The sequence below is a fragment of the Chaetura pelagica genome, unplaced genomic scaffold (assembly GCF_000747805.2).
Source record: "Chaetura pelagica isolate M959 unplaced genomic scaffold, ChaPel_1.0 scaffold26, whole genome shotgun sequence".
Classification (NCBI taxonomy): Eukaryota; Metazoa; Chordata; class Aves; order Apodiformes; family Apodidae; genus Chaetura; species Chaetura pelagica.
Window position 1 is genome coordinate 1,239,747 of NW_009953793.1, and position 15,609 is coordinate 1,255,355.

The 15,609-nt window shown below is 40.3% G+C and overlaps 1 protein-coding gene across 1 annotated transcript in view; it reads right to left on the reverse strand.

Moving 5' to 3' along the window:
• Positions 1-15,609, reverse strand: part of BAZ2B (bromodomain adjacent to zinc finger domain, 2B) — a 67,377-nt gene that overhangs the window by 32,037 nt on the left and 19,731 nt on the right. Inside the window, exons 6-13 of the mRNA XM_010001084.1 lie at positions 14,928-15,537; positions 13,370-13,666; positions 10,682-10,742; positions 10,047-10,155; positions 4,095-4,302; positions 1,806-1,898; positions 1,621-1,682; positions 225-290 (exon numbers count right to left, since the gene is read on the reverse strand). Coding sequence (XP_009999386.1) covers positions 225-290; positions 1,621-1,682; positions 1,806-1,898; positions 4,095-4,302; positions 10,047-10,155; positions 10,682-10,742; positions 13,370-13,666; positions 14,928-15,537 — 1,506 coding nt within the window. The remainder of the gene's footprint in view (positions 1-224; positions 291-1,620; positions 1,683-1,805; positions 1,899-4,094; positions 4,303-10,046; positions 10,156-10,681; positions 10,743-13,369; positions 13,667-14,927; positions 15,538-15,609) is intronic.

Here is a 15,609-nt window from a genome sequence, read left to right on the forward strand (position 1 = left end):
AAGACTATTGTGTAGAAAGTCATGAAATCAACTGAACGTCTGGACTGCAGTTAATATTGATTACATTTTTAAACAAAAATATATTTTAAAACACGTTTCTGAACTGACCTTTGGAAGTTCAGGTTGTTAGAGCTGTTATATTTGGTTACAGTCCTAACCACATGTGGGACTATTACAATACAATGTTCTATGAAGGGTAATTACATTTGTACCACTATTTTTACCTCTAAAATTTGCTGAGCTCGAAGTTCTTTCTCCATTCTGATTTGCTGGATTCGCTTAATCTTTTCCTGAGAGGGGGAGAAAGTTATTTCTTTAAAAAAACCCAATATTGGGACAGAAAATTTACTTCTATATTTTAAAAATTACCACGTTTATACATATATACTTATTGTTACCAGGTCTCACATCCATTGCAGTCAATTGTTCCCATATAACAATGTATATTTAGAATTTCTACTAGCACCAGGTGATGTCTAAAGGAACATAGGTGCTCATGATCAAGTTTTGCAGTATTTTTTTTGAGAGCTTTAAGGGGACCAGACTAATGTAACTTCCAGCATAAGAAAGCTAGCAGCACTTCAGTTCTAGCTGGCAGTGTTGGAGCTGTTCAGGAATTAATGGAAATGAAAGCTATGACACAAAAATATGATGTTTTGATGCAATCTCCCCAAGTAACAGCTGTGGGGTTCTGCCAAAGCATTATGTTCTTTCTGCCTTGGTTCCAGCATCCTTCAGCTCACTCTGGTGCCACAGACAACAATGGAGAACTGGAGTTCTGCGACACCCAAAGCACATGCTCTGCCAGTCACTAATAAGCACCCACAGGCAACCTGGGTAAGAGATACATTCACAGTTATGTAAACTTCAGTTTATCCAAGTTTTTGAAGCATTCTGGTAACTGATGATGGGTGTGGGTGCCTCCATCTGTAGCTTAGGGGACCAAGTTTTATATATGCTGATGAGTGAAGTAACAAAAAAAGTAACTGCAACAGCAGCCTCAGGCAGTATCAATGTATCTCAGCATGTTTCACCACGGTAAGATAAAAATGACCAAGCTAAGTACTCCACAGATGGGTGCTGTGCAACTATATTCTTATTTATTCTTTTTCAGGAATTAAAATCTGAATAAAGTCTTGTTACATTGATTTAGAATTGCAACCATTGTAAACTCTGGGATTAGTTCACATTTCCTGTGCTGCGCGGGTTCTTTCTGTTAAATTGTAATAACCCAAGCTCATATTAAATTTCTCAGCACATTATCTGAGGTTGTTATGAGCTCAAAAAAACTGCTTGAGCCACAGGGACTAGGAAGGGAACCAAATAAAAGAAGACATCACTATACTTTAGTAACAGTTTTTAATTTCTTACTGGTATTGGCAATCAATTATGTATGTTGGGTGGTTTAAATCTATACAGACAAAACAGGGTTATCCTCCTAACATGAACAACTGTGGAATTTAGAATTTTAATTTACAGACATTCCATGCTCTTTAAAACTAGATTTAAAATATTTGCTTTGTAAATAGCATATTTAATGATTTACTAAACAATTAGAATACCTAATTCAGTATGACAAAACATAATTTAAATAGTTTATTTTGCAATCACAAAAATTACCTGCTGCTTCATTATCTTTATCTGCTCCTTTTGCTTTCGCTTTTCTTCAGCTGCCATAATAGCTACCAAACAAAAGCAAACAAAAAATCAGTACCAACTGAAAATTCCAAGGTGCAAGTAACTTTTCATTAATGCTCTTCAAAGGAACCTGTTGACATGCATAGACTTTCACAAGTGATACTTACCTTGCTGTTTTTTCGCTTCTTTGGCAGCTCGAGCTTGTTCCTGCTTCTGGAGTTTTCTCAGTAGCTTTATCTGTGCTGCTTGTCTTGCTATTTCTGTTACAAAAAAACCCATTCAGTTCCTACAAACAGTGCTCTCCCAACAATGAAGACAGAGCTTATATTCCAGACATTTGCACCAGGTAACAACTGAGAAAACAGTGGCTTCATTCTACAAACACTTACCTTGACAACATGTAAATACCAGCCACCCGCACTGCTATCCCACCTATCAGCAACTACAGGGAAAAAGCAAATCAACACAGATACCTTCTACACAAAAGGAAATACTATCCCCAGTCCTCTGAGCTGGAAACAGGGAGGTGGGGCAGGATGACACCTTCATAATCCAAGAGGAAATGGTCAGTGACCTGCTGCAACACCTAAACATCCCTGAGCCTGTGGGGCTGGATGGGCTGCACCCAGGAGTACTGAAGGAGCTGGTGGATGTACTTGCCAAGCCTCTTCCCGTTGTTTCCCAGCAGTCCTGGCTAACTGGGGAGGCTGAAGGGTAGCAAATGTGGTGCCCATCCACAGACAGGCCAAAAGGAGGATCCAGGGAACTACAGACCTGTCAGTCTGACCTTGGTGCCAGGGAAGGTCACGGAGCAGATCATCTTGAGTGCCATTATGCACCATACCCAGAACAACCAAGTGACCAGGTCCAGTCAGCACACGTTTATGAAAGGAAGGTCCTGCTTGACCAACCTGATCTCTTTCTATGACAAGATGACCCGCCTGGTCAATGAGGGAAAGGCTGTGGATGTTGTATACCTGGACTTCTGTAAGGCCTCTGACACTGCTTCCCACAGCATTGGATGAAGTAACTGATGCTGGAACATGTCCAGAGAAGACTAAGCTGGTGAAGGGCCTTGAGAACAAGGTTTATGAGGAGGAGCTGAGGGAATTGGGGCTGTTTAGTCTGAAGAAAAGGAGGCTGAGGGGAGACCTCATCACCCTCTGCAACTGCCTGAAAGAAGGTTGTAAAGAAGCAGGTGCAGGTCTCTTCTCACAAGTAACTGGTGGTAGAACAAGAGGAAATGGCCTCAAGCTGCACCAGGGGAGATTTAGACTAGACATTAGGAAGAACTTGTTCACTGAAAGGGTTGTCAAACATTGGAACAGGCTGCCCAGGGAGGTGGCCGAGTCACCAACCCTGGATGTGTTCAAAAGTCCTCTAGATGTGGGGCCTGGGGACATGGCTTAGCGCTGGACTTGGTAGAGTAGGGTTAATGGTTGGACTCAATGATCTTGAAGGTCTTTTCCAACCTAAGTGATCCTGCAATTCTCAGATTTTTGGAGGAAAAATTATCTATTAAGTGATAACTTCAGGCCGATAATGTAGTTTCATTTAAAAACTGATTTCTTATTTTTTTTTTTAAAGCAGAAAACATTTGTCTCACAGTACTAAATCAACATTTTCTCTAAAAAGCATCAAATTACTTTTTTCCTTGTAAGTCACCTAAATAATTGTCTAATCTTTTCTTCACAATGCAGTAAGAGCACACTTCTCTGGGTCATATTTCACTTCAGTGTGCCTACCTGCAGACAGCTACTCTTCTGCTAATTAATAACTTTCTGAAGCACTTTGCTACTTCAAGTGAGAAAACTCATGGAATTTTATGAACTTGTGCATACGTGCACTGATGTAAGACAGTTGTAGGAAGGATTTTTGGTAGGTTGAACTCAGCTTGCTATTCCAAGGACTGATGTCCAGGATGTCTTTTGATAGCATTCTCCAAAATACTGTCAGCTTCTCGTGCAGTGACCAGGATGCAGGCAGACATATGGAAATTCCAGACATAGATAAGGGGATGCTGTAGATAGCAAGGGTAGTGTAAATAGGGAAACCTTCAGGGCCAAGGGGAAAGCATACAGAAGTTGTTACACCTTAAGTGAAACAGAACCAGTAGCTAGAAGTTATCATTTGTTATGGAGGAGAACTTAAAACTATCAGCTATGGAAAGGCTGACAGATGCAGAGGACCACTTAGTCTGAACGGATACAATCCGTGAGCAGGATGTAGTTCATGGTCCTTTGAATCATACGCACTTGCTGATCTTGAAACAGAAAAAGGTTTCAATAAAAGCACGTGACACATTTCCAAGACGAAACATTGTATAATCATATCCTAGAGAAACACATCAGTCATCTTTAGAAGAAAACATTAACCATATATTCTCTATATAAGCCTACAGAGAAGCCTTTTATTGAAGCCTTTTCTATCCCTGAAAAAAGTAACATACTCCTTACCTTGAGCCTGGAGCTTTCTTAAAAGCTTTGCATCAGTGCTGTCTAGAAACTCCGTGCTTCCAACGTTGGGAGGTCGGCCCTTGCGTCGCCTCCTGGCTTCCTCCCTGGAGGGCTGCCGGTCCGGGTTGGGTGGTCTTCCTCTGCGCCCTTCCATCGCTCTGATCCGGGGAATGACTTCCTCTTCCTTCAGGAGACACCACTGCACACCCTTTTAATCGACACATTTCATAGGCAGGTATTATAAACACAGATTTAAAAAAAGGAAAATACATGCAAAGTCTCTAGAGAACAGGAACAGCAAGAGAGATACTGTCTCCTGAAGTAAGTTATATACGTAAAATATCCAAGATCTCTGATGTGCTATTTGGGTAGTACCATGTTTGGATGGTGCACTACATCACTAAAAACTTAGGTAAATTGTATTGCTAGGCAAGGCTTTGAAGGCAGTTCAGTGACACACACAGTCATTACCTAGCAGGTATGCCACTACTGGGTTAAAACAACACATGAACAAGATGTGTCAAGCTGCAAGTCAACTGCCTTCCAGCTGTTAGTGTTTGCAGAAATGCTGACAAACGCTGCAAGCATATGCAGTACTCTGTTTTCAAATATTGCTTTCTGACATGTTGGTAGATCACAACTAGGTTGAAAAAAAAACCAGTCTCATTTTAAGATGGAAGTTTTATTTAGTACAATTTAGTTCTCCCCTCACCTGTTGCAAGAAAATTAATTTCTGCACCAACTGAAAGCAAAGAAAATTTTCATAACTTTCAAGAATCCATGTACCTGAACTAAAAGTTAACTATATTCTCTAATTAAACCAAGTATGCAGCATTACATTCCACCTTTTATTTAACTCTTGCTACTGGGTTTTTTGTACAATCTCAAAAAGAAATACTGAAATAATTTGTTAATATACAAATACCCAAGACAGCCTTCACACAGAAATAACTTTACTTTAACTGATAAAAAGTAGCGTTTCTTGCCTCTCCTGAGAAGAACAGAAGCGCAGTCTGACACCAAACATGAGTATTTCAAAATTGCAGAATCTTTTACCATTCTCTCACGTTTTTGAAAAATGTGAGGAAAAAATGTAAGCTAAGTATCCTCCAGGACTACTCCATAATTTGCCTTTAAAAAGTTTGGAAAAGAAATGTCTGCTAAAACAAGGCTTAAAATTGGTAACTCATATCTATTCAGAAAGAATACATTTGCATTACCAAAGTTTTGACATTTGTATGTAAATAAATACTGAAAACAAATACTGAAAACCATAACATTAAAAATTTGCTTATTCTGACAATTTATCTTCTAAGTCTTCCTTCTCAGTTTTCATATTTACAGAAGTTTAATGTGATATTTGACAAAAGGAATGGCATTTGCTCCTGAAGTATTCAGACTCACAGTAAGCTATCAGGACCTGCAAAGGCACCTTCTTTGCAGTATCAATCACCCTCAGCTAAGGCTATCACAGGAGCACATCTCACACTTAGTTCATAGACATTGCAAAGGGCTTTGCTATTAGCTGTGCTCCCAACAACCAGCTGTGCAGAATCATGGCAGCATCACTATGTGTACAACACAACATCACTAAGGACTTTGTAATCCAAAATAGTTACCCCTGCCATTTAAACAGAAGTTAATTCATTTTCTGTCTTTAAGAGTACTACTCAGCCATGCACTTTAATTTCATTGTCTTGTACCTGACTTACAATTTATCACAGGTTGCTTTGTTGAGCAATTAAGCCAGATTTAATACTGTACTCAACCTGGAAAATCTCATCCCATAAACTGCAAGTGCCAGAGGAGAAGACAAAAAAAGACAAAACAGATTTCAAACAAAAGGAGAAGCAAGATAGTTCAAGAAGATGTTGCAATGGAGATTGCTCTTGCTCCAAATGTGTATTTTCTAGGGGTAATTATATTCATGATAACAAATATGCAGAAAAGAAAGACAGAGGTCTACAAGAATGCTAGTGGCACAGACATGTGGATGTGTATTGTATTTTCCTAATGCTTCCCGAAAGAGAAACTGGAGGCCATCAGATGAAGCCAGGAGAAGGTTCAATAAGCAGAGAAAACCGTTTCATGTCCAGCCAAAGGACGCTGTGACAGCAACAAGTTTCCACAAGTTTAAGAGAGAACAAAAGAAGTCCAGAACAGATCTATTCAGGACTAAGCAGGAGTTAATTGACCATCTATGCGTTGTGTGCAATTATCTGTTAAAATCTGACCTAAAATACTTCTCTAATAAAAGAATGCACAATCTGTGCATTCTGTGGATTTTAAATATTCTCAAGAAAAAATATGGGTGTTGTGCCCCAACACAGGAGAACCAGAGGCTTTGAAAAAAATCTAAGCTTCACTACACAAATGTCAGGTAAAAAACAGAAATAACACTCAAAGGTTGTGGTTTATTATTGAAACTAGTCAAAATAAGAACTCAATTCAATTTCTTACCTTCAGGTATCTATCTATTGCAATACTGCATGTAATCAGGACATTTGCCAAAAGACACCAGATAACTATGTGTGGGAGCAGAATCAAGGTCAAAGCCTGTTAACCAAACTAATGAACAAAACCACAAGCACTTGGCAAGAAGCAGGCACATCCATTAATTTCCATTTAAGATTTGTGAGAAAAAGTTAACAAAGCTTTCTGAACTGAACTGCAGAATTCAGAATTGGACATTCTAAATTCCAGGATCTAGAAGTGAAAGCAAATAATTTCTAATACATTACAGACACATATGACAGTTGATTTTATAGTTGGCTGTTCTGTATGAAATTTCTACTGCATCTGTAATAAATGTTTTAGACTTCTAAATACTTACAAAGTAAGTCTCTCAAGTAAACAATAGTAAGCTTAAGAATTGGCTTACAAGAGAGACTTCATGCCTTATAAAGATGCATGGTATTTGTTCTGAAGCAGCACCAAAATCTGATACTCTGAGCAAGACTACTGCATATAGGAGTTGCTTCACACCAAGGAGATGGGAAAAAGTACTTCAAGCACTTTCCTCCCTTCCTGTTCCTGCATTTGGCTGCCTCCCCAAGCAAGCATTCAGACTTATCAAAAAAAAACAAAAACAGAACAACCCATCATATTTACAGCCTTGTTCAAAACCTTATAGGGAAAAAACCTGCATGCCACGTTTATCATGACTGAACCATTACTCCCAAAGAGCTATATCCAGGTTACAATGTCTGTATTTTGCCCTTACTGATACTTCATCCTCAAATAAAATGGATCTGAATGGAGCTGCATGAACAGACAAGTTTTTTCTAACTACACAATGACCCTGTGAAGCAAAGGGCAGAGGGAGCTGGGACTGTTCAGCCTGGAGAAGAGGAGGCTCAGGGGGATCTCATCCATGTGTATAAGCACCTGGAGGGAGGCTGCAGAGAAGATGGAGCCAGGCTCTTTTCTGAGGTGCCCAGTGACAGGACAAGAAGCAATGGGCACAAATTGGAACACAAGAGGTTCCCCCTGAACATCAGGACACGCTTTTTCAACATGAAGGTGACTGAGCACTAGTACAGGTGGCCCAGAGAGTTTGTGAAGTCTTCACCTTTGGAGATACTCCAGAGTTGTCTGGACATGGTCCTGGATAATTGACTCTAGGTGACCCTTCTTGAGCAGGTGACCTCCCTTCCAACCCCAACAGTTCTGTGATGGATACTCTTGCTACTACATGTTAACCAAACCCAGCAGGATGCAATCTTGGGGCACAGCTCAGTATGACCCCACTCTCCTCCACCTGCTACGTGATGCAGTGTTCCTGTCCGTATTACTTCTAAGTCAAAAGGACCTGCAGTCTCTCCATCACCCCAAACCACATTCACACTCATCTTTCTAAACCACAGCAGTTTCAAGCCTCCAGGTCCTGTCACCAAATTTCCGCATTTGCCAAACTTCCAGCATTTCTCTAACCCTCCAATTCCGTGGCTCACTCCTGCCAGACATGCTTTGCTCTTAAGCAGTTCACCACTCCTCTGAATAACCTGCAATATCCGGGTGCTCCTGCAACAGGGAACTTAGGCACTACCAGATGCAGGTGATCCAGGTACTTTTGTCTTGCTATAGGTGATTTTTCAGTATAACTGATTTAGCCTTTGGGTAATTTTCTTCACTTCTTCCTCTATCTTTGGGCTTTGTGACCAGTGCATTCAAAATCTCACACATATAATATAAACATATTTTAGCACATCTGAAACAGCTGCCCTGGCCCTCTGACTGTTTTTTTGTTCTTCTGTTTTGTTTTATAAGGAGAAACTTTTAATTTGTCTAACCAAGTCTCCATGGGACCTACAACAAATTATACAAGTAGAAACTACAGTGTGATGTACAGCAAATTAACATTCATATTGTCAACCTTGTCTACAGAAAACTGCTCTTCCCAGTGCCTTCATTCTGAGGTTCTATAATACCAAAGGACAAAATCTGCGAATCACCTCCTGAATTCAAGGCAGAAGAAAGAGATAACTAGAGAAAGGGACTAGGCTAATGAAGAAATTGTGGCAACAAGCACAAACAAGGCAACAGGATAAAAAGAGAGCAGATACCCTGACATTATGTCATGGTCACAGTGTAAGGAATTATTTCAGTCAAGCCACTCAGGTACATAACTGAAGTTCAGAACTACATGAACTTGCAATTTGTATAATGAAGGCCAAACATGAAGAGGGTTAAGCGATGTTTTACCCTGTAAGCCAGGAATCAGGAAGCACTACCTAGAAGTACGTGGTTACGATGAACTCAGTCTTTATTGCTTCCACTGTGTAATTCTATGTAAACATTATGCATTTCTACAGGGTATTGCAAGGACATTAAAGCTTAACTTGAGCCTGAATTGAAGATTGCTGAAAGAATTATGTCTGTCTGCATTCCTGTAGTAACATTCAGGACAGCTGTCTTTTAACGAAGCAAATAAGTTCACCAACAGGAGTCCAAAAACTTTCATGTACATACTAAGAAACTCCCAACATGACCAAAGCACAGTAACAGTATGGCACAAGCACAGTATCAATTTCCTTAATATTCTAATTTTACTTAACTTTGTAGGGTTTAAGTAGACAAAGTCTAACAGTTCTACCAGCTGAAGCATAACTGGTATAACTCAGCATTCCTTCCCACAAAAATCTCATGCTTCAAGAAGCTCAGACAATATTCTTGATACAGGAAACACTTGTGTTTAAACACTTATGTCATATAATATTATGAACAAGAATACATGAACAGAGTGTGATTTAATGCATACACATTCATTACTACTATCAGTATTAAGTTTCTACAGTAAAGGAAGAAACATTTTTATTCAGAAATATCTGAACACCAAGATAAAACACACCAAGCTCCCACAGCCACCCTGTGAAACCACTGCGAGGAGCAGCTCTCAGCACTGCCCAGGACCAAGCTCTCACTATCTCAATACAGCTACCAGGAAGAAATACACACGATTTTTAGAATTAGCTAAAAACACGCAATGCTTCAGATCGTAGAAAAAATTACTTCACCTAAATTTAAGTTAATGTTCCTTGGAACAAAGACTTTACTGTTTAAAAAGCGGATACCTGAGGTCCATCTCTGGCTTCATAGAAGTCACCCACTCCTATTTTTGCACTGAAGCTGAAATTGTCCCTTGAGATATCCATTATTCCATTTCTGCTGAGATACTGAAAAAATCACATATTTTTCCACTTCAGCTTGTAAATAATTACAACCCAGCTTTGATGCACAGCTAACTTTGTGAGTGTAATGTTGCATATTCTATCAAAGGGATACGCACTTAGAGGAGATCAGATCAGTAATAGACTGTGGCACATTACACCTCACAGGATATTTTGAAATAAGTATCTTTATTGGAGGGAAAAAATGGCACTTTTAAATTGCAAGCATGCTTAGTAGCATTAGAACACCAAAGTTATAAAGAAAAAAAAAAAAAGAATGTACCTTTACTACTTCAGGATACTGTCTCAGCTTCTTTCCACAAGGTGCAAAATACGCTACTTCTCCCTGAAGACGACCACCGAAGTTCCTTATTCGGGTTTCTCTTTGCCAGCTACAGTAATAAGAAATGGTTGCATACAAAAATACATTTTTTAAAAAACAAGCAATTAATATCAATTTAAGATCTTTCCATAAAAGAAAAAAGGCACTTGTGTAAAATGTGACAAGAGTATCACAAATCAAACAGGCAAAATCCACGTCTGACTCGATATGGATTTACTGATATCCAGCTACTTACATATTACCAGACTTTGATCAGCTCAGAACTATAGTTCAGGGAGTTATCTGGAGTCTGTATTGTCTCAGATTTATCCAGGAGTATTAATTTCCAGTGGCAAAATCACTAAGGGACAGGTTATGTTTGCAAAAGAGCAGATCTGATGCAAAAAACGAACACATTAAATATGCTGACGCTTCTAAAGAGATCCACAGCCACTCTGAGTTGGAAATCTAAATTGTTGAAGCCCTTTCCTTACAATTCAGCTTCAAAAAATTTGGAACTGTCACTACTTTGGCAACTGACTTTTGAAGGTATTAATATCTTCCTTTAAGGATCATCAAGCATACACATAACCTACCCATATTCCAGAGGAACTCGCAGCTCCTGCTCATCTGCTACTCTTCGTCTTTTTGAAATACCTAAAACAGAATTTCTGATTAACATCTAATGTACAAAATGAAAACAACTTGCCTTGTTTGTCTCTCAGATATTGCTAAAATAATTCCTTGCATGCCTGATTTTCTACACTAGACCATATTGAAACTCGCTGAGGCCCCTGACAGCTAAGAGGGCCGGGGCTGCAATGACACTGGTTTCCAGCTGAGGGGCCTGTCCCATCTGGAAGCAAATGTCCCCTCCAGAAAGCACTGAGGAACTGCCTGTGCTTGGAGGCAAGGTCTGCAGCCTTAAACCCACACACCTAGCTGCTGCTTCACTGCTGACAGTCACAGCAGGGGGAGATTGCTTGTGCACATCCACAGTGAGTTGAAAAAATGAGCTGTCCAGTGAGAGATATAGAGAAGAGACAAAAGGCATATTCAGTGACTGAGCAGCTTTAGGTAAAATGGACACAAAAATATTTTAATTGTATTACGGTGAAAAAGTAGTACACCTAAAAACAAGGACACAAAATTAATTTATTCTACCTCCCACCTCCATAAACAAAGATCCACTATCAGCCTTCTCAAAGCATCATAAATCAACACAGATTCCTGACCAAAAAAAATTACATTTGAAATCTAACAATCTAGATTACTTTTAATGCATAGCAGCATGACAAGCTGTGCAATTAACGGGCCTGTTTCTGAGAAAAATATGAAGTAGATCACATCACACTGCTCCAGAGTTAATGCTCTTGATGACATGGAAAGAAATTCCTATTCCACCAAATCCAAATATAAAAACCAATTTATGAGCTGATACCCCCATTTAAAATCTACTTACTTTCATGTCAATTAAAAATTACGTTTCTAATTCAAAGTAGTAAATATGCAATTTCAAGCAATTGTTACCATGCAAATTGAGCAGTGTGCCTTTCAAAAATGCATTATTTTCTGTAGAAGTAGTAATTACAAAAACTTACAGATTACACACCAAATGAAGATTTATAAACACTACATAAGGCAAATGCTAAATGTACTTTTCATGAACATTTTTAAAAGATTTCCTGCATGTAATCCACAAATTCTACTGAGAATTTTGAAAGAACAATGTATAAAGTTATAACTTAACTAAATATAGTTAGTAAATTTGTTGAGGAAGGAGCAGAAACAGAAAACTCAGGATGAAAACTATGATGCATATAAATTAGAACAACTAGTTTAAACTAACATGGCAAATAACAAAAAGACAGATAATGACTTTTCATAGAATCACAGAACTGTTCAGGTTGGAAAAGCCCCTTGGGATCACCGAGTCCAACCATCATCCCTACTCTGCAAAGTTCTCCCCTAAACCATTTCCACCAACACCACATCCAAATGACCCTTAAACACATCCAGGGATGGTGACTCCACCACCTTCCTGGGCAGCCTGTTCCAGTGTCCAACCACTCTTTCTGTGAAAAAGTTTTTCCTAATGTCCAGTCTGAGCCTGCCCTGTTGCAGCTTGAAGCCATTCCCCCTTGTTCTGTCACTAACTACCTGTGAGAAGGGACCAGCAACAACTTCTCCACAATGACCTTTCAGGTAGTTGTAGAGACTGATGAGGTCTCCCCTCAGTCTCCTCTTTCTCAGACTAAACAGTCCCAGCTCCTTCAAGCCTTCTTCATCAGGTTTATTCTCTGGGCCCTTTACCAGCTTTGTTGCTCTCCTCTGTCCTTGCTCCAGCACCTCGAGATCTCTCTTCAACTGAGGTGCCCAAAACTGGACACAACACTCCAGGTGTGGCCTCACCAGTGCTGAGTACAGGGGGACAATCGCCTCTCTACTTCCGCTGGTCACACCATACAGGCCAGGATGCCACTGGCTTTCTTGGCCACCTGGGCACACACTGGCCCATGTTCAGCTGCTTACCAATTAGAACCCCCAGGTCCTTTTCTGCCAGACACTTTTCAGCCATGCTTCCCTCAGCCTGGAGTGTTGCCTGGGGTTGTTGTGGCCCAAGTGCAGGACTCGGCACTTATTGAAGCCCAGACCATTAACATCAGCCCAACGATCCAATCTATCCAAGTCTCTCCGTAGAGCCTCCCTATCCTCATGCAGATCAACGCTCCTGCCTAGCTTGGTGTCATCTGCAAACTCATTGACGATACACTCTATGTCCTTATCAAGATCATCAATATCATCAATAATAGTAATGAAGTGAAATAAAGACCAACTCTGTAATATTATATACTACAATACATATTATATAATTAGTGCAATAAAGATCAACTCTGGTTCTTTTATCCTTCCTTCTCTCAAAAAATTGTATGAGCTGCACTGTCCTGGACTAAGCGCAATATAGTCTTGAGAATGTGCAATTCTGGTGACTGATTTTAATCTCTTTTGCCAACTCTTGTGAAAAGATCACAGAATAGTCCAAGTTGGAAGGGACCTCAAAAGATCATCTGGTCCAACCTTCCATGGGAAACGGAGCCTAGATGAGCCTGTCCAACCACATCCGTGGGGAGGTTGTTGCAGTGAATTATTGTTCTTACTGTCAGGAATTAATTTCTTATGTTGAGATACCACTTGCTATCAGTGACTAAACTACTTTTATAATGCCCTTACAACACATGGCACTTGGATTTTGCACTGTATTGAACCAAAAGACATTGGGATACCACCGTGTGCAGCAGGTGCGAGAGCGGGTGGCGCAGGGCCCAGGAAAGCCGCAGGCTGGGACTCGGGACACAAGGCAGCAGGAGCAGAGCCCGGGGGCTGTGCTGCCTGGAGGTTGAGTGGGGTGGAGTGAGCAGCCAGACCAAGGGAAGAGCTCTTCACAGAGGATGACGTTTTATTCAGTTTCAGTGGAGTCTTTTCCCCCTCTGTGTCTGTATCCGATTCATCTTGATCTTTATCATCCTCATCATCTTCATCCTCAGATCCTTCTGTATCTGACTCAGAATTACTGTCAGAGTCTGTTTAAAACAAAGCATGGCAAAAGGCACATTATGACTTAAATATATTTGCAATTAGTTATCAAGTTCTAACATTTTCAAAGTCTTTTGTCTTATTACATAGGAAGATTTTCTGACTTCCATGTTTTTTATTACATCTCTTCAATATAAATAGGTTAAAATAAACCAACTCAAGTTTAAAATTACTACAAATATGACAGCATATAATACTTTCGTATGTTAATGGATGGAAGTCTTTGTTTTTCCATGAGGGGATGAGAGACAGAAGCTGCAGTTCTTAAACAGATTGTTTGCCCTAGAATGAGCTACAGCTGCACATCCCCTGTGAGCCAGGCAGCGGCTGAACACTGCTACAGGCTGTGAGACTCAGCATGAAGAGGAAGCAAAGGATGGAACTGGGAATAGGCTGAAAGATGTTAGAATTGTAAGTGTGGCCATCTGGACAAAGAAGAGTTACAGATAGAGCAAAGGGTAGACAGGAGAAGGAACTGAAGACAGGATACAGCTGCAAGGAAAAGAGAAGGATTAGTATAGGGTGTGTGGATGAAAGGGGTAAAGACAATAATGAAGGTGAAGCTGGACCTGAGGGATACTGGCACACAGGGGAGAAAGGAGTGACTGGGAATACAATCAGGTCTTTACAAGGCCTTGGTTTTCTGAATTGCTTAGGAGTCCTTAAAACAGTAGTCTGAACACTGTCTATGATCAATGCAGCCCTTACAAATGTCCTGGTACCTTAATCTTGCTCATTGACTACTGTGCTCCTGAATGAAGCCTAGCAACATGCTTTTCTTTCAGCTTTTGACCATTTGAAGGCCTTTGTTTAGTTCCTACCTGGTTGGGCAAGTCTGCTCTGCAGATGGACTCTACCTGCCAGAATAATTAACCATCAGCCAGCCTCTTCTCTCCATCCCTATCCTGGGCACGTTGCCACACAAGCAACACATGAGCTGCAGGCTGAGTGACTGATCTGGCAGGTAGGTCTTTGACAGCCTTTCCAGAGGGCTGTGGAGCCATCTTACCAGGACAGCTGAAAGTATGCCTGCCATATGACCAACAATCAGAATACCCAAAACATGATCTTGGATGTGACAGTGGGGGACTGGGAGACATGCACTACTTTCAAGGGTATCTGTAGGACATGTGTGGGCCATGCTGTCCTAAAATTTCCTACCCCTCTATTAAAATATAGTGAGAAATGCATGTTTTCAACACTCAAAAAATAAAGTTTCTGCTTTTCCTATTAAAAAGTTTAAACCACCTGATTGGCTATCATCAGAATCTTCATCTTCATCGTCGTCATCTTCATCTTCATCGTCGTCATCATCATCATTTGAGTCATCAGAGTCCTTACTGCTGGGGACATCTGAGTCTGCCCCTCTGAACTGCTCCACCACCAGTTTTGCAGAATGAAGGCGGTGTTGTGTTTTTACTGCACTTACTGCATTATTGCTGACTGTTTTATCCTTTCCTGAACCAGGTAACACAGGAGAGGTAGAGGGCATAACAGGCGTCCGATTACCAGTTGGTTTTTTCCCACATGCACTCAAGTTTACTGGCAAAGAAAAGGGGGCACTACTAGAAATGGCTACACTTTCATTGATCTTGGTCTGGGATTTCAGTTTCGTAGTAAGTGCAAGAGGAGCCTCCTGGATGACGCTCTGAATAACTCCATTTGGTTGGTGATTACCTAAAAGTGCATTTGTCAGGAATGGATTAGAATGGTTGTTTTCCAAGGATGTGAGTTTTTGATGAGCTGGTGAACTAGATGTTGGTTTGGGGCTTGACAAAGCTGCAATAACCTTCTTCAGGTTCTTAGAGGATTCCTGTTTCTTTAGCTGTGCTGCTGGGAATGTCTGTTTATATTGTTCCTAAAGAAATAAGAAGACAGAGGAATAAAATGTGGCTTTTAAATTTATTTTAGTATTCAGGCAGGTAAACTA